Genomic DNA, 20,163 nt, shown 5'->3' with positions numbered 1-20,163 from the left:
TCTCTCTCTCTCTCTCTCTCTCTCTCTCTCTCTCTCTCTCTCTCTCTCTCTCTCTCTCTCTCTCGAACAATAACCCCAGTGTGTTTGCTTCTATTTTTGGTGCTTCAAGGCCACTGCTAACCCCCCCCGGTCTTATTTCTAAGTTCTCCAAGGCACATCACAAAACAGCACTCGCTCTTTCTCACACAAACACACCACGTTTGTGTGTGTCTGTATGTGCGAACACGGTGTTTATGGTGTGATTATAATAGCATTATGCCCTCCACAAGTGCTCATTCATCTGTTCTAATACATTTTAATTCATTAGTTCTAATGCACTTTGATTCTCATTTCTGACATACATCTCTCTCTCTGTTTAGTTTGACAGTACTCACTGAGAGAATTCTGAAATATGCTGCTTGTGACAATTCTACTGAGAAATAAGCATTGCCCTTACTAAATATTTGCATAGTTATTGCTAAAGCTCACTTGAATTTGTTTTAGATCATTAAATATGATGTTCGGAGGTCTGAAACCAGTTTTATAATGATATGTGATGTGGCTGTAGTAAATTTCAATTGATTATTTATTTAAATTCATAATTTAAATCTTGGTCCATCAATATCAGTTTCTCATGAAGGCACCGAAATAATGTAATTAAAATATGTATGTTAAAGTTTGTTCTCAAAACTAAGACTTGTAAACATAGTTTTGTATGTCATTTGCACAGAGCAGAGGTTGGTCTCAGCAGCTCATCCAAGCACACAAACACAGGGAGAAGTCATGAACTTTTGACACGCAGTCTTCTGAATGTCTTCGCTGTGCTAAAATCAGCCCTCACACTTACCTGTTAGTGTTAAACCAATGATGATCTCTCCTTTCAGTCAGCTATTTACTATCAGTTTACGTTACTAAACACACACAGTCTCATCAGAGGTGTGAAACTGACCAGAGGACAGTCCCACGTCCAGCATGTTCTGTCCTGTTACATTATATACAGAGATCTAGTGCTAGTGTAATGAAGTTCTGCTCATCCTGTTCAGTCCTATTGGAAATGGAAGAAAAGGCCTCAGCACACCAGAATGTAATTCACTTGATGTATCTATGAATCCTTTTCCCAAACTCTCTTTGTTGGCTGATTCTATTTGAGAGAAGGATGAAGAGTTTTTTTTTGTTTTCTTTCCCAGCCGACATCTCTGTGCTGCCTGACAGAAACTGCTTCAGGAACTTTTTGATAAGTTATTTGAGTCTCTCTCTCTATTCCGTTCAACTTTTATAAACCAAGAGCGTTCAGAAATGGATATACAGTAGGAACCGTTTAAACTAGGATTATTTCAAAGAAATTTCTTCATGCTTTTATACAGTGTGTCATTTTTGCAGTAACACAAATGAGTTATTTTCCTTCAGGTTATGATCAGTGTCATATCTCCCAATAATTCAAATTTGTTCCGTTTCAGGTAGTTGAAATAGTTCAGGTTTCCTAGCATTTGGTGAAAACGTTTTTCTGATCAACTTTATTTTTCTCTTTCTATACGTGTCACTACACAGAGCTGAGATATAGTCTTCCTCACATACTCTGAATTCTTTAAATACTTCCTATGTAAAGACTTGAGTGCAGGAGAGTCCAGAGTCTACAAGATTTACAAGATGAATCGATTCCTGAGAAAGGGAGAGTGGTGGGGGGGGGGTGGGCAATTTGACCTGAGTGACAACAGACTACTAGAGGAGCTATGATCTCATCCCCCTCCCTCTCTCACCCCATCCCCCTTTCCCTTTTTTTATTGTCTCCCTATCCCACTCCCTCCTCAGGCCCCACTTCTTGTCCTCCTGGTTCTCTTCTTTCTTTTCTCCTCTGTCGATCTCTCGTCTCTTTGACATCTCGATTTTTGTTTTCCAAGTTCTTCTTTTTTAAAATGTTTCTCTATTTCACACTTTTTATGAATAGGGTACAAAACGGGACCTAAAACTAATTTTCAATAAATCAGCAGTAAAAGAATGTGCCTTAACCTTGAATGTCATCTCCGGTTTTTGATTTTTTTGAAACCCTCTCTATATAGATCTAGAAGTGCACAGTTAAATGTTACGTTTTAGGTAATTTGAAAAACATTTAAATATTTAAAATTTAATTAATTACAGTTATTAATATTACTTTATAATGAATTAAATTACGATATGTAAAAAATCAATTAGTAATATTACTAAACTAATCATATTAAAATATTATTTTAAAACATTTTTATTGATACAGTAAAAGTTGTTGGAATTTCATTGTGGGGTAGACATTAGATGTGTTGTCTAATAGTTATCACACCCAAACATTAAATTTGCGCTTTAAAAAGTCAAGCAAACCAAACTGTAGCGTATTTGTAGAAAGTGCCTTTTAACTCTCACACAGGGACACACACTAATGTTCCAGGACAGAGAGTAGCCCATCTCCACACGCACAAACACGAAGGCGGTCAGGTTGTTGGATTATTGATGTGGTGTGTGTGTGTGTGTGTGGGTCTATCTTCTCTCTTCTGTAATGGGGATCTAGTGTCTTCCCTTGGGGTGGGGCGCAAAGAGAGCGAGAGAAAGAGGTGTATTGGGGGGGTTGAGGTCACAAAGGTTAAGTAGGGTGGGGGATGAGGTCATACACTCTCACACAGCACAGCATGTTATTAACACTCTCACAAAACTTGTCATATTTGTGTCTTATAAAGTGTGATATGCCAATATTCCAGCAGAAAGTGATCAATCTATTCAGACAACTAAACGCAGAGATGACAAAATTTTAGAACGATAATATTTAGATTTTTTGGTGGGCGAACCAGCACAAAGCCACAGAAACAAAACGATTAACAAAACATCCATAGACTTAGTCGGTGTCGTGTCATAGCTGGGGGCGTGGCCTGGGGCGGAGTCGGCATGGGGGAAAGCATTCTTTTCCCCTTCATTGGACGTGCATGCCGTTAGCCAATATGGTCTACATAAAATCACTTTTTCCGTTCAACAGAGCAAGATACATAGAAAAACCGAGCCGTACTTGGTGGGAGACTGTGCAGTGTCTGTGACTGAAGAAACGACCCAACGGAATGGCCTGGAGGTGTCATTTAGCGAATTTTTTTTTGTACCAGATTGAGTCTTCAGCTAGGCGACAACTGTAATATCAGTATCCCAGGGTCATTCAACAGTCTATATTTTTATCCCACGTTCATTAAAGCTATGATATAAACGACTAACATGTCAAACGAGTACATTTTATGCACAGTTTTGACTGTAGCACGCAACGGTTTCCCACATAGAAGTCCATTAAAAGGAAACAGCTTAACGTGGCTCAAGGCAGCGATAAACTAAGAACACAGAATTTTCTGTTATTATGTTGATGTTTGACATCAGTGGTGAAGAAATGTATTTAATTATTTGGTTATACATGGTTGTTGTTGCCTAACAACGTCCACACGCATTGATTGTAATGGATTCTTTTCCCCCACTGCACATATGACGTTTTTGTGGGCGTTCCCTGCTATGCCGATCAAGTCTATTCGCTCGCCGCGGCTGGTTAGGACAAGTTCTCTGATTTACATGCAACAGCTTTATAGCTTTACCCCGTCACGCTGGTTAGGACACAGTGTAAACATCTGTGCACAACTAATGTTAGAGTCTGGCAGTGAGAATGTGCGTTTTCCCATGCTGTGGAGGATCGGTAAATATAGAAGTTTGTGCGCCTGTACACGGGCAGGTATTTCTGAGAAACGCTCGTGTTTAATTTCACAGAGCTGACGTCGCGAGTGCGAACGGCCGTAAGAAAGCATTGATACTGGAACCTTCTCTTATGATTAATACTTCACACAAACACACACAGACGGTGCCTGAAGAGGTTTCATCCTAACACATGAGCTCATTGTCATTACAGTTTCACTGCATATGGAACAGCCGCCCACCTTGAGACAGCCAGCAGCAACCAGCCTTGCCATTGACATCAAAACCTGAATCGGGATGTTTCTGGATGAATTGAAATATGTGTCGAATATTGTGTAGATTCGAATGTGGCTGATTGAGTTTACATCAATGTTTTTTGTGTGTCCTTCGAGCAGTAACTGTATCTGTTTTGGCCTTTTGTGTGTGTGTGTGTGTGTGTGTGTGCGTGTGCGTGTGCGTGTGCGTGTGCGCGTGTGTGTGTGACTCATGGAGTCTCTTCTTCATTGTTCATCAGGGAGTTTGACAGACATATTGAATTTGGCTCAGACTTCTTAGCAAGGATCCTTTTCATGCGTGTACACGTGTGTATGTGTGTGAGAATGTGAGCTGTGAAACCAGATCCCTGTCGGCAGTTTCTGAAGACAGACTTCGCTCTCTGGTGCATCGTACATTTGACCTCTTAAAGGAGCGATCTGATGTGCCCTCTAAAGTGTGCGTCTTTTGTGTGTTTGTCATATTTAGAGAGATGGTTGAGGTTATGGGGTGTGTTGTATTTCATTTGTATTTCTTTTCTTTTGCACAAGGTTAAATGTTTTAAGCTCATTTAGTAAAAAAGTAAATGCATTGCCACGTTTCCTTTAAAAGGTTTCCTGTTTAGGTTGTTGACAGGTAGAAACAGGAAAAACAGGTGACTGTGTGTAATGAGTCAGCAACAGGAAATGAGTCGTCCGTTTTCTAAGAAGAGTCGTTGAGTAAAGTGCTTTGAGCAACGTGCTCTGTAATGTTTAATAGAGACAAAATATGAACATGAAGACCTTAGGAAATCAAAAAGGACTTTTAGCAAATTTTAGTCCACATCTGTTAGCTCTGACTTCTAAAAATTGACTAAATTAATCTTTAGCAGATGTACGCATTTAAAATGTGCAGTCTTTGTCTTGTGGGAAAAAACTACGCAGATTTTTTATCCCATCAAAATTTCATTTTGTTCTCATGGTGAATTTTAAAGTTTAAAGGCAAATTTTGGCACATATTTTATGGCATTTTATGAAATATAGACATTTTTCATAGATTTTATGCTATCAAACAAAAGAAAAATAAGACAACCAACCAAAATACCTGATGTTCCAGCCTTGTATAACGTAACGGATGTTTTTGGTTTAATTGAAATTCTAAGTTTAAGATTAGTCTTTATTTGGGGGGGTACAAAGTGATGCACTCTACACAAAGGGGGCAGTTCAACGAAAAAGTTTGAGAACCACTGGTCTAGAAAGTAAAAACAGCTCTACATGTAGGATTAAGCTTAAGTTATGGTCGTGCGTAGGACCTACGCCGTAGGCTGTACGTAGCTCTGCGTAGCCTGACGTTGTTTAGCTCTCCAAAAATGTAACAACACGTCTACTCAACGCGGACTGCGAGCGCTGTGAACCCCTCCCTAAGGTCAGAAACTCCACGATAACGTCATGTCCGAATGAATTATCTAAGTAAATTATTTGTCCTTCTGTATTTAACATCTCAAGCTGCAACAAAAGTGACTGTTTACTTGCTTCTCACTGCTAATGCTTCTCAGACTGCGTACACGACGAGATGCTTCTTCTTCGGCTCTTGTCTTGGTTACACAATCAACACGCGCATGGACACTGACGCCTAGTGGTTATTTCCTGTCGACGCGGACACTGATGCACAAGTATAAATGAAAACCGGCGCGTTGCCTACGGTGTAGAGGCTACGGCATAGGTCCTACACACAACCATAATTTGACCTTAAGTTTTATGCATGCGTGTGTGAGACTGTTAGGAGTGTAAACAAGGTCAGCTGTAGACTTTAGAGCCGTTACCCCAGGGCCGTAGGTAGAGGATTGGGGGCCCCCTGAAAAAATATTGATGTGGGCCCCCCACGCACACATATCATATACAGTACTGTACAATATACAAGCATGCAGGCCCACATATATCCACATATATCCTAATATAGCCATAACTTATGAAACACTATTTAAAGACGTCATGCACATATTTAAGACAAATTAATAAAAAACTACCAAAAGACAAAGGAATTATTAAATAATAATAAAAACCTTTTTTTTAAAAGGACCAGCAATATAATAGTTTTTCCCACCAGCCTGTTATAATTCTTAAATCAAAAAGTAAAAATTCAGAAACAGATAATAATGCAATCTAATGTAAAAATAAATTAATAATTAAATTAATAAATAAAACACTACTATTACTCGTTGTCTTAATTTAGATAATAAATGGTGCTGCATAATATATTATTGAACAAAGCTAATAGTTACATTTCTTCTTCCAAGAGCATTGTGTTGCAATCATGTTTTCTTGACCGTAACACAGCCGGCAGGTCTGTAATGCTTGTCAAAATGTGTCGTGACTCGTGACCGTTTTTTTCTGTTTGTTATACAAACCAATTAACTCTATTTACAGTTGTGTTAAAAAAAAAAAGACTGGGATTTTGACCACGCTATGCGGTCGGCGACCAATACGCGCCAGTAGCCTAAATAAAATTATGTGATGGCGGCAGCGGTGGTCGATAGTTTACATGACAACATACTAACCTGTCTTAAAGAAGGTCATGATAGACTGGGATACAGCAATTCTCCTGGCCTCTCTCTCCTTCTTTTCATTCCATTTCTGTAACCTGATTTATATTTTCTTTTCCCCGACATTGTCAGTCAGCATGTACATCACTAACTTCATCTGACGTCTCAACTCTGATCGGCCGTCTTGTTCACAAACTGGGGTGGGACTTCTGAGAATACTTCGTATCAGACTAAACCATTTTTCGGGAGGGTAGAGGAGCAGATATTAGAAAATTTCTTTAACCAAATTGCATGCTTTTTTGTGGTTTTCATAATATCTCAGTTATACAACTAATAAAATATTAGAATTATTCACAGAACATGGGCCTTTATAGTATAATTCCTGGATTTTGTGGGGCCCCTGGGCGGTGGAGGCCCCTAGATTTGTCCCCACCTTTCACCCCACTAGCGATGGCCCTGCGTTACCCCATCTAACCTTAACCAGTCTCAGCCTCACCTGACCCTTCCTGACACCATTTCACCCTGTTTACCCTCAGTGACCGGACACCACTTACCCTCACCGCAGCCCTTTCTTATTAAACTCAAAAGCTTCACACGTCAGATTATGTGTTACATTGGGTTGCATGTGATCATGTGAGGGCCTGTCCTGAAACTGCCTAGAGGTGTATGATGTTATGGGTTGTGCCAATATAAGTTTTAGCAGATATAATGGTATACAAGGCTTTTTTCTTTGCCGATTGTTGGGGACAGTATTAAAAATTTTGTGTAATAGATCAAACATGATAAAATACTGTAACCATTATACAGACATTTGAATTCTTTCAGAATAGTAATAACAGTTTTCCGTGCTGTATTTCAAGGAATAGTTCACCTTCAAAATAAAAATTCTGTCATTATTTTCGCGACCTCTTGTCATTTCAAACCTGTATAAGATGTTGAAAAATGTTGGTAACAGAAAACCGCTGGTCCCCATTGACTTGCATTGGTTTTGTGTTCATTCAATAGAAGTCAATGGGGACCAACGGTTTTTGTTACCAACATTTTTCAAAATATCTTCTTTTGTGTTTTGCTGAAGAAAGAAAATCACTCAGTTTTAAAATGAAAACAAGGTGGGTAAATGATGACATCTGAATCTGGCATTAAACATTTTATTGTTGAGTAGAAATGCTAGTTTTGTACATCACAAATGATCAACTATACCTCGTTAATGCTTGCTGATGAAAATGATGGTGATGATGAACAACCAGTTCAGCCAATAAACAACATAAATCAAAAATCATAAGGACAAAAAAAAAGATCCAGCATCTGATCTCTTCGTTTTGTCTCTCTGCCTCTGTAGGGTTAGCATTCCCAGACTGGGCCTATAAACCTGAGTCTAGTCCTGGCTCCAGACAGATCCAGCTGTGGCACTTTATCCTGGAGCTGCTGAGGAAGGAGGAGTATCATGATGTGATTGCCTGGCAGGGGGACTACGGGGAGTTTGTGATCAAAGACCCTGATGAGGTGGCCAGGCTTTGGGGCGCTCGCAAGTGTAAACCTCAGATGAACTATGACAAACTCAGCAGAGCTCTCAGGTAATAATGTGGCACTTGTGCATTTTTTGTATGCATTAACTAAAGCGATGTGATTATATTATTCACAAACTGTTGACATTGAATCAGATGAAATGAAATTTTTGAGTAAAGTTTCTGTTTTAGTAAAGGTTTGATCTTTTCCTACATGACTTAACAGTTTCATGAAGTTTTTGTAAAAGATTACTTTGTAAGTAAGTCATTTAGCAGACATTTGAATTTGACACAATGTACAGTTCACTTATTTCAGGCCCAATCCCCTTTGAGCAATCGGGGCTTAACTAAATTTAGCATACAATGGAAATAGCTCATGGATTGCCTCTTGTTAGGTTGTAATTTACCTTTCGGTGAGATCTGTCACTACTAAACCAAACCAACCAAAGACTCTTTAAAGGAATAGTTAAATCAAATATGAAAATCTCACATAATTTACTCACCCTTATATTATCCAAAAAAATGTGTTCGTCAAGTTTTCAGAAACAGATTTTGACAACAGTTTGTTAAAATTGACTTTTTTGCAAAAAAATAAAAAATAAAAAATTGGTTCATGGACAAACGTGTATTAAGTGATAGTTCACACAAAAATACAAATTCTGTCATCATTTACTCACCCTCTTGTCATTTCAAATCTGTATGACTTTCTTTCTTCCGCAGAACACAAAAGAAGATATTTTGAAGAATGTTTTTACCTTGTCCCCATTCGATTGCATTGGTTAGGTGTCCATACAATTGAAATAAATGGGGGCCAGTGCTGTTTGTTTACCAACTTTCTTCAAAATATTTTCTTTTGTGTTCTGCGGAAGAAGGAAAGTCATGAAGGTTTGAAATGACAAGAGGGTGAGTAAATGATTACAGAATTTTCAGTTTTGGGTGAACTATCACTTTATTTCTACATCTTTCAATTCCCACTTCTCACATTTGTTGACCATCCCATCATATCTTGGTCCATCTCGAACACGTCCGATTCTTTAATCATTTAAAGAACAGATTTAGTTTGGCCAATGAAGACTAAAGTCTATTTCTGTTCAATCTAAATGGAGAACAGAGCCACACTGACCAGCTTTTGTGTTGTTTTATGGGATTGACCCTGGCACTGGTAGAGATAATACAGTGCAGTCTGATCTATCTGTCCTAGTCTCTTTACCTGTAGAGGATCTGATCTCATTAGAGGACAGACAGGTGAATGTATTCTAAGCGCTGGCTGGCAGGGGGAAGATGACAAGTTTAGCCTCCGTTGCATTTCTGACCTGATCTGCATTCGTTTCGGTTATATCTTTATTTTGGTCTCTGACTTGGCCTCTTTAAGCGATCAGCGCTGATCCTCAAAGCGGATGCAGGTTGATCTTTACTTGGGAGTATTCTGAGGACAATTAGTATTCTGAGTGATGTCACATAAGGCATTCAGAAGTGGTCTATACTTTAAAACAGATTATGCAACATGGATAGCGTTGTTTATAGAAGTGGAAGTGGAAACATCCCATAGTGAAGGATTAACCCAGTGTTAGTGTATTTTTCCACAGTCATCCAGAATACACTGTATTAAAATCTCTACCACTCATGTTGGGTAATCCAAGTTATACTTTTCTTTTTGTATTCTTTTACAAATAACTGTTTACAGGCCCTGCTGATTTGCTTTTTCATTAATATCGCTGTTGTGAGCGTGTGACTGTGTGAAATGTTCATGTGACTTTTGTGCGCTTGTGTTGCGCATGGAAAAGTGTAACCATAGCGCAAAGTGTAGCCATGTTGATTTGACTTTTCCCATTTCAAATTGACGCAAGCTGCGATTCCATTACCCTTCAAAAAGCGCAAATTGAATTACGCCCAATGTAAACATGTCAATTTCGCAAAAACTCCCATGTATCGCAGAAAAGTTTTCACGCACGCAGAAGGTGTTTTTTCAGGCAATACGAAAAAGATGTATTTCGCAAAACTGCAATGGAAACACCTTTGGCCGTATTTACAGGTCACGTGGTGTACGAAAAAGTCACATGACCAGTCGGGGTTTGGGCAGAACATTTGGAAAGATAAGATGTAAGGAATTCACATTAAGTTATATCTTATATAATGGCGCAAATGCAGGAAAACGAGTGAGTGCAGTGTGGAGATTTATTAGGAGCAGTGAGGTAATATAAAAATGCAGTATATAGGGAAATATAGACATTTCTCTTCCGTGGCAGTATGCACCTCTAACATTTGTTTGCAACCTGCCATAACTCCTAAAAAGAAGAAATATGGCCAGAATGACTTATCGCGAGAAGAAAAAAATATACTTCATTCGCATAACACCGTTATGTTTTAATCAACGTTTAGAAAATATCCCTTAAGTTTTGCACAGATCTGTAATGGAAACCTGGCTACTGACACAGTGTGTGTGAGTTATGAAACTAGAACCTGGTCATTTTCGGATTGGGGTGGAACATCATTTGCTGTCAGGAAGAAAGCCGATCTTTTGATCAATCTTCCTCAGTCCGTTCTAGGCTGGAAATCTTTGCATTGCTGAAGGTCAGGCGGCCTCATATTACTTCTTATTCTGTCCTCGGATTTACAGATTTTCCAACCATAAAGCTGGATTACACTTTTTAAAATCTGAACAGATTTAAAATACTAGGCATCACACACTTGCTGATTTATTGAAAATCTCTTGCTGACATTTAAAGGCACATTACAGTGATACACTTACAGTGGATGTCTATTAGCAAGCCATTCTCAAGGGTTTAAGAGCAGTGTAGCTTAAAGTGTAGCCGTTTAAGCAATTTTTCATATTCATTCTTTATACTAAAATGTGTAGATCTAAATCTTAGCTGTAGTCAGAATTCACATTAGTCCCAACATAATAGCAAAACTGGACATCATACAATGTAAATAAAAAAATCTGAATTTTAATGCATTTACAAAAACAACAGAAGTGTTTTTTTACTAGCACACATGGAACAAATACTGAGCCAAGTCTTGTAATAGCTGAATATGGGAAATGCGCAGCAGTTTCTCGCATTATGATATCAATGAAATTTCAGTGCACTTAACAACAGACCAATAATTCACAGAGCAAAACACATTGTGGTCGGCATATAAACCATATTTATCCTTGCTGCACCTAAACCCATATTTAACGTAGTCTGTGTTGCATTTTCTTCTGCTTTAAATCGTTTCGCTCACATAGTTTATAATAAATTAACCCTCTTGTCGCATAAATATGAAATATGAAGTCAAAAACAAAAGAAAAACATTCACTTTTTTGAAAGTCTAAACGGCTGTATGGTTAGCACGCAGTGTTCTAGGCACATGAGGTTTTACAGGCGTTACAGATTACATTCCTGTCACTGGATTTGAAAATATTTTAGTATCGTTGTGTTGTGTGAAAGTTACAAGGCGTCCCATATTAACATGATCATTACACAAGATATTATTGTGCACAGGCAAAGCTACGTAGTGATTTTACCTCACTAATGTTGACACGAATTGTGTTTAACTCTTGTGGTTATTCTTTTAAAGTGGTGTGTTTTTTAACATTTTCATCCAATGCCCCTTAGACTTCCGTTGTATGCGCTTTACTGTAAAACCTAATTTGTTTCCAAACATAATTTTCTGTCTGTCGATAGAGCTTAACTTGAACATTCCTGTAAAGCAGCACATATTGAACGGACCGCACTTCAAGTCTCTTTACGTTCCGATCAGATTAAATGTACTGTCTGATATCTGCTTTTCTTTCTCTCTTCACTTCCTCGTCTCTTCTTGATGCTCTTTCTTCTCCCATCTTATTTCTTCTCCTTCAATCTCTTCTTCACGATGTCAATGACTCACTGTCGTTCCTCCGCATCTCCACCGCCTCCCCACCCCACAATCCCACACTGCACTCCTCCATCTGATTCATACCTTCAATCTGACACTTCAGAACTCACAACAGACCTTTCAGAATCAACCCAGCACACTCGTGACGTACGGTTATTCTGACAAATTCTGCTTTTCAGGCCACTCTGTGACATGTATTGAAATTGTGACTAATGCCGCTGAGCTCTAATCCTGACTGGAATTTGACTCAATGTTGGCCGAGTCGGGTTGTTGTTTCAATGATGTTTTCCCGTGGACGTCCCGCTGGGACTTGGGCTCATCACCTTCCTGACACACGCGTGTGGAAACTCCACAAAAATGGAATTCTATTGTCCCGCTGTTGACGTTCCATGAAACATCAGGACACAGAAACATTACAAGTTTCCCGTCTGGCTCGGTCCGTGACGGACGCCCAGCCACACGCTCCCCTCCCTCGCCTTATCTCATCCAGCTCTCGTCAAAACTGGTTTGGGACATATGCAGCCACAGAAACCACTGTAGCGAAAATCCACAGTGGCTATGCTAATGGTTTTCCTTGGCATTGAGATTGCAAATGTAGTCATGTGATGGATTCGAATCAAGTGGCCCATTTTTCTTCCCTCCTACTATTGTTTATTGTGATCCCTTTCACATTTCTCATTCTTCTTTTAACTTCGGTCTTAGCGCAACAAGTGCCAAACATCTTGGTTTACTTTATCATATCAGAGCTGTAGAAATGGATCATGTCAGTGACAGAAAAAAGAAAATGTAAGGGAATAACATAGCTTGGTTTCAGTGTCTTGCATTCCATTTGAGATCCTTTATCGACTTTATGCATATTTTACATTGTTTCGAGTTAACATTTGGCCAAATAAAATATTAAATCACATTAAAATTGTATGTGTTAACATATTAATGGATAAATAATTGTATTGACATTATAGTTTTAATTTTTAGTGTGACCGGGCCTTTATTTTAAGGATCCCCTTTAAAGATATCATTGTCAGGTAAAATATTACAATACTGTGATATATCAATGTTTTCCCCACCTATGGTACAAACAGGAAGTCAATGGTTGTGACCATCCAGTCCTGTTCAGCTCGGCCGTCATTATAAACGTGATTTTATTTTGATGTCAGATGCTCTCGATGCAATCGTCTGCATCAGAACCGATCTAGTGCTGATTGAAGTGGTTGACCGTGATTCCTTCTTCATTCTTTGGAGATTTGATTAAGATTGACTGCGTGTGCTCGTATGTGTGTGAGTGTGTGTACTCGTGGAAAGAGTGTGTCAGAGGCCTTGTCCTACAACAGCCCTCTTTGTTCGGAGGAGGATGACGACATGTGCGTGTGTATGTGTGTTCGAGGGCAGCCTTGTGTCTTATTGTCGGGGACAGAATGAGCTCTTTATTAGCTCGGTGGGTGGAGATGCACACACGCGCTCATGTAACACTGACACGCGCTTACACGCAGCGCACAAAACATGATGTTTATCTCTGGCTTTTCAATAGAGCTTATGGACGGACTGGATCTCACTGTACGTTCACCATCCGCCCCAGAGCCACGCAAGCCCACCCACACCCATACAACCCCCCCATTCACTTAACATTTTCTGTCCCCTTCTGTTTCATCCTCTCACATTACACACACGCACACAAAGCTGATTATAAATGAGTTATAAAACCTTTGGCTTTAAATTTTTTATTTATTTATTTACAAATGAGGACATTTTAAAATGTGCCCTATAGGATATGGTCATATTTTGATAATGCTGGGAACAATGTGTTCTGAAAGTATAGCCAAGTAAAATAATTGTGTGTATACGATTGACAAAAATATGAAACTGCCGAAAATTGGCGGTAATGTGGGGAATTTTTTATGGAAGTTTATGTGGACATGTATTTGTCGTGTAACTATCTCACGCATTTGGTCAGTATAGTGCAACAAGTACAGTCAAATACACTCAACAAAAGCACTTTATCATACTTCTGTCTGATAATCCTCTCTCTTTCTCTCATATTCATTCTGTCCCTTGTTCAGACCTGATTTGCGAATACCAGGAATGGCTGTAGTGTTTATTTAGCTCCTGTATTCCCGTCAGTTACAGAATATTTGCTTGGAGAGTTTTTAATAATCTGCCGTTTAATCCAAGTCTTTACTCTGTGAAATCTGATTGTTTCCTGGAAACCTGCTCGGCTGTGCCACCTAAAGTCATTTAGTCATTTTATCTGCTAACATTTTGATCATTTGATAATATTGCTTACAGTTTCATTTAAACCAGCATGTGTGTGTGTGCGTTCAGAGTTTATAAACAGGTGTGTAAGTGAATACTACAGAAGAAGGGTCGTGACGCTCAAAGAATCCTTTCTTCTGCTTTGAAGTCAGGTCAAATGCTCTTTAAAGTGTTGAGTGCACATGCCGGTGTATGTGGGGACAGGGGGGGAGAGGATACACTGCCTTCACATTGTGTTCCATGTCACGGAGTTTATTTACCTGTAAATTGTCATATTTACCAAAAGTGAGCAATTATGCAGGTTTTATCTAAGATTGTCTTTCTGGAAAGTGCAAAATGTTAGTGTTGGTTTCAATCTGGTTTGCTCACGTAAAGCCATGTAAAAAATGAAGAGACCACTCCAAATTTGCCTTTAATAAGCATTTCTAAATGTATTGTGGCAATTCCAGTCCAGTGTCTGTTTAATTTTAATAGAAACAAATGTTAGGAATGACAAAGTCACCCAACAGCAATGTGAAAGACTGAGAGAATGCAAAGACACATAAAAGCTGTAAAAAAATTCCATCTTATATTCCTTAAATTCTTAAATTCCATCTTATATTTGTTTTTAAACCGATCCTAAAATTGTGTAAGACATTAGTTTTGTGTCGTTTAAATATGAATTAGAACTTTTTTGCAGTATTCAAAAACATTGTATCTTTTTTGTCATTTAGTTTGCACCAATTAAATTTTGTGCAAATATTTTCTTTTGGATTTTGGAATAAATGTTGTCAAACGTCCAAAGAATGAAAAACATGTACCTTTAAATAGTAAATTCGAATAACATTTCTTGAGTGGCGTCTTCCACAGCTGTAAATATTTATACACTGGTTTTTCTATTAATAGGGCAATGACGTTTAAAGGGATAGTGCACCCAAAAATGAAAATTCTGTCATGAATTACTCACTCTCTAGTTGTTCCAAATCTGTATAAATTTCTTTGTTTGGTTGAACACAGGGAAAGATATTTGAACGAATTCTTGTAACCAAACTATTCTTGGACCCAATGGACTACCATAGTAGGAAAAATTACAATGATAGAGCCCCCAGAACTGTTTGATGTCCTACATTCTTCAAATACCTTCTTTTATGTTCAACAGAACAAAAAAAATATATTAAGTAATTTTTCCTACTATGGTAGTGTCACGATGGAAGGGTTCAGATAGACGAGCACACCACGGAATTCCGTAAAAAAAGCGAAATAAACAGAAATAAAAACAAGGGGCTAGAAAAACAGGTAAGCCAAACAGGTATCAAAAACAGGCCATTATGCCACAGATGACTGGTACCAACAACAATACTCGACAAAGGAAAAAGCATGAGGGGAAACTTAAATAGTCCAAACAAATGACGTGCAGGTGCGGGGTAATCAAAGATGGCGGGAAGTGCAAGGGATTCTGGGAAATGGAGTTCGTGATCAAAGGTCTGGTGAAAGTGAACTGGTGAAGCGATGAGGGAGCGCTGATGCAGGGGGCGTGGTCGGCGGAGGAGCTGAGGTTGTTACAGTTAGTCAATGGGGTCCAAGAACTTTGGTTACAAGCATTCTTCCAAATATATTTCTCTGTGTTCATCAGAAAAAAGAAATGTATACAAATTTAGCACCAATCGAAGGTTAGTAAATGGTGACAGAATTTTTATATTTGGGTGAACTATCCCTTTAAGGGTAACCTGAGTCCACGCTATTAGAAAGCATATTTAACAACGGAAGTTTCGCATTCCGATTTATTTTTTGTAAGTTCTAGTTTAAGGAATAGGAATTGAGAGCTGTGAATCAGAAGAACAGCAGAAGCTGTTTTTAATGAATTACTCAAAACGACTCACAGATGATTTACACATGAATCCATCTGTCTAAAATAGTTCACGCACAGATTGAATCAGTCATAGCAGTTACTGAATTAACATCTGGTTTACTCACTGAACCACAGGTCATTATTTTTAGTCATGTCCTACTCAAAATAAACCAAGAACCACTATGGTGTTAAAGGGATAGTAAACCCAAAAATGAATGACCAAAGAATAAAAGTTTGGTTGACCTGTCTCTTTAAGGTTCATGTGACCATTCAACCAGTGTAATGAGGTAGCATAGTTAAAGGGCAGTCGTGGCCTTGTGGTTAGAGAGTCAGACTCGGGACCAGTTGAGCAAGGCACCTAACCCCCACTTGCTCCCCGGGCGCTGCAGTGATAGCTGCCCACTGCTCCGGGTGTATGTGTGTTCAAGACTTGCAGTGCATGTGTTCACATTATCAAGTATATAACATGATAAACTATTGAAAGAGTCAAAAAGTAACAATAATCCTTAATGCAGACATATAAGGAACCGGAGTTGTTAAATTCCTGGAAGCTCCTGTCTTCAGACGTCTGTGACATTCACACAAGTGGATAGAAGTGTCTCTTTCCCCGGCCTGTTGATTTGTAAGTCACAGTCCAGGGTGTCATCAAAAGAGCATCCCTTCATCTCGACTCAACATCCCCCTCTGTGATTCGTGGTATAGCTCAGGTTATTTCCTCCAGCCAAACAGTGCAGAAGTAAGTGGATTGCATGAGTTGGGTGTCTGGTAGGCATGCTAATCCACAGCTGTCTCGAGTATATTTATATCTCACTGCGTGAGTCACATGATCACCTGCTTACATCTCTGCCTTTGTTAATAATTGTATTTAAGGTGCGATCAGTGAATTCTGCGGTGTCTTTTGTAACAGGCTTTTCCTGTTTGGCGGTTCACAGCACACAGATGTAAAACTGCTGCCAGAACCCCCCAAAAAACAAGGTCGTGTTTGAGTTGTGGTCTGGATGATTTGAGAATGTTCAAACACATTTACACACGCATACGTCTCTTTCTAACCACAAGTCTGTATCCGTCTGTCTAAACTTAATCTCCTACAGACACAACTGTCTGAACTCTAAACGTACACACACGCAAGGTTGGTAAATATATCTTCTATGCTTTTTAAAAGCTACATGTCAGCTTCTTTCCCAAAACATGCCATTCACTGTGAATTGTGGCTTGCAGGTTATCAAGTAAAAGATGAAGTGTTGTCACAAGGGATCTGAGCCACACACACACATGCAAACTGTTGTGCAGGTCTGTAAGGAAGATGCAATGTTGTTGAAGTTACATAAATGGATAGAGGGTTGTGAGGCAAAGAGATATATGTTATGTAAAGAATGACAAAGGTTAATATATAGATAGGAAGAGAGCAAGAGAGAGAGAGAGAGAGAGAGAGAGAGAATAAAGAGATTAAGAAAAGAGAATTTATCGGTGGGTTATAGTGTTATATAAACATGCTCTTGAGTGACCAAAACTGTCCTGACAGGACCTCTATTCGCACAAATATACACATGAAAACATCTTCATATGTATTTACTTTTTGCCCTCTGATCTGAGTGTGGACTGAATAAACTTGGCACTGTGAATGTTCAATTTTCTCAAATGAGTAAATAATACAAATAAGAAATAATATATTACAAATTAATAAATAAATGTAATACATTGTGTAATGAAAATATAATCAATAGTATTCCTTAATATAATAATTAAATTGAATAAAAAATCAAATATAATGAATATAGACGGTTTCAGCGACAATAACATAAACAAATGTTAGGTGGCCCAAACTTAACTTCCGGTAGACCTCTGCAAAGATTCAATAACTGTTGAGTAGGTTTCATTTAATTAAATGAATCCATTAATATACAATAAAATATTCATATAAGTGATTGTTAATATGAATTAAACTATTTAATAAATTGTTATATTATAAACAAAACACAGACCGGAAGTTAACTTCGGGCCAATGTGTGCGTCCGATAAAACTGGCTATAATAAAAAAGTCTCGTTTTGCTTTAATGACAGGAATCGCTCAAATTGGCCTGTACAGTTGATATGTTTCTTGGTGTGGTGTGTTGTGATATTTCAAAAAGCATCTTTTGACTGGAATGGAAGCAAATCTGATGGCCAGTGAGACATTTGCTTACATTTGCTTTGAGATCTAGACACACAGCGGAATCTAAAATATGTCTTTATCATTGTACGTCAATATGTTTTTATTCTTATTAAATGTCAGGTTTAATTTAATTTTGAATGCCAGATTTATATACTGGATCATAATACTAATATGTCCTCTGTTTCTGTGTGCGCAGGTATTACTACAACAAGAGGATTCTGCATAAAACTAAAGGAAAGCGCTTTACCTACAAGTTTAATTTCAACAAACTGGTTCTGGTCAACTATCCTTACATTGACATGGGGTCTGCAGGTACAAAAACAGACACACATTTCAAGTTTAAATTTATGGAATATAATACAAAGCTAACGTCTGTCTCTCCACCTGTATTCGCCTCCCGCAGGAGCTCCTGTTCCTCAGAGTGCTCCACCAGTGCCTACAGGTCCCCATTTCCGTTTCCCTTCATCGACTCCATCTGACATGCAGGTGTCGGATGTGCTGCGTTCCCCCAGCAGCGAGGAACTGCGCAGTCCCGGGATCTTCAGCGCGTCCCGTCGCATGGGCCGTGGGTCCGTCTCCGACTGCAGTGACGGAACTTCTGTCAACTCTGAGATCGAAGAAGGAAATGGAGGAGCTCCAGAAGAGAGAGTGACAGAAAGAGTGGCCGAGAGAGGAGGTGGTTTCCGGAGTGCCGTTCATCCACGTCTGTCTCACGAGGCTATGTTCAGAATGTACGGTGGACCCGGAGGTCACAGAGGTCACCGGGTGTCAGAGGTCTCAGGGCACAGGGTTCATACTGAGCCTCTCTCACCCTTCACCGTTTCACCTCTGCCCGGTCCGGGAGGGTCAGGCCTGTTGGCGCCTCCTCTGTCCCCGGCGCTCTCCATGACCCCGGGCTCTCACCTGGCCTACACCCCGTCCCCAACCCTGTCACCCATGCCTGGCTCCATCTTCTCCTTCAACCCAGAGGACATGCAGCGCTATCTGCAGGCTCACAACCAGAGTGTCTACAATTACCACCTGAGCCCTCGTGCCTTCTTTCATTACCCGAACATCATCATTCCTCAGCCTCAACGGCTCGACAAAGGTATACCCGGACCCCAGGGCTGCGAACGCGGCCCTGCCGAGAGACCCTCGGTACTCAACAGCCATCACTCCAGCCTACCCCTGCCACACGCTCACCCCGTTCACCCCCACCTGGGAGAGGACCAGCACCATTCCTCCTTCAAGTTCAAGCTACAGCCTCCACCGTTGGGCCGCAAGCAGCGTGACAGTCAGGGCAGACAGGGGTCGCTGTCCTCCACGTCTACCTCTGGTCTGGGATCCTCCTTGTCATTTGGTAGTGACCTCAGCTCAGCCAGCGGATCAGGACTGGTGTCCAATTCCTCCTCAACTGGCTCGCTAAACAGCGCTGGGCTGCCTAAAATTAAGGCAAATGTGAATTACACACACAAGGAATTCACACAAAAATAAAAATTCTGTTATCATTTATTCATACTCATGTCACAATCTTTTTTTCTGTGGAAAACAAAAAAAAGGTATTTTGAGAAACGTCTTAGTGGTTTTGTGTCCACACAATGGACGTCAATGGGGAGCTAATGTTGTTTGGTCACAACATTGTTCAAAATATCATCTTTTGTGTTCTCCAGAAAAAAAGAAAGTCATACAGGTTTAAAAAGACAAGATGGTGAGTAAATGATGAAAGAATTGTCATTTTTGAGCAAACTTTCCCTTTAAGGCTAATTCACACCAAGTCCAATTTTTTGACATTAAGAAAACACATGTATGACAAGATTAAAAAATGAAACATGGTAAATACACGACATGAGTCTGAAAATGTACAATAATCTGCAACAATCCATTATTTTGTTCTTAAGAAGGTTATTTAAAAGATTACTTTAGAAATAAAATCACTATTCAACAATGACATATTATCAGAATATGTTGATGTTTTTGTAAGATGACGCTTTTTTTTACTTTTGTGTCTTTTGTGACATTTAATAACCATTCAAACACTAGATAGACGTTACCTGATCCTCAATCTTAACGGCACCATACTATTTATTTATGTCTGATATCGCCATGCTGTTACCATAACGGAGATATAAAATACCTACCATGATTCTGTTTTAAAACT

At 39.3% G+C, this 20,163-nt stretch overlaps 1 protein-coding gene across 1 annotated transcript in view; it reads left to right on the top strand.

Moving 5' to 3' along the window:
• Positions 1-20,163, top strand: part of erfl3 (Ets2 repressor factor like 3) — a 47,748-nt gene that overhangs the window by 22,916 nt on the left and 4,669 nt on the right. The window contains exons 2-4 of the mRNA XM_057340850.1: positions 7,773-8,007; positions 18,223-18,338; positions 18,430-19,457. Of these exons, the coding sequence (XP_057196833.1) occupies positions 7,773-8,007; positions 18,223-18,338; positions 18,430-19,457 (1,379 nt within the window). The remainder of the gene's footprint in view (positions 1-7,772; positions 8,008-18,222; positions 18,339-18,429; positions 19,458-20,163) is intronic.

The sequence above is a fragment of the Triplophysa rosa genome, linkage group LG8 (assembly GCF_024868665.1).
Source record: "Triplophysa rosa linkage group LG8, Trosa_1v2, whole genome shotgun sequence".
NCBI classification, from domain to species: domain Eukaryota; kingdom Metazoa; phylum Chordata; class Actinopteri; order Cypriniformes; family Nemacheilidae; genus Triplophysa; species Triplophysa rosa.
Note: the sequence above shows the minus strand (reverse complement) of the source record. Positions and strands in the feature narration are given on the sequence as shown.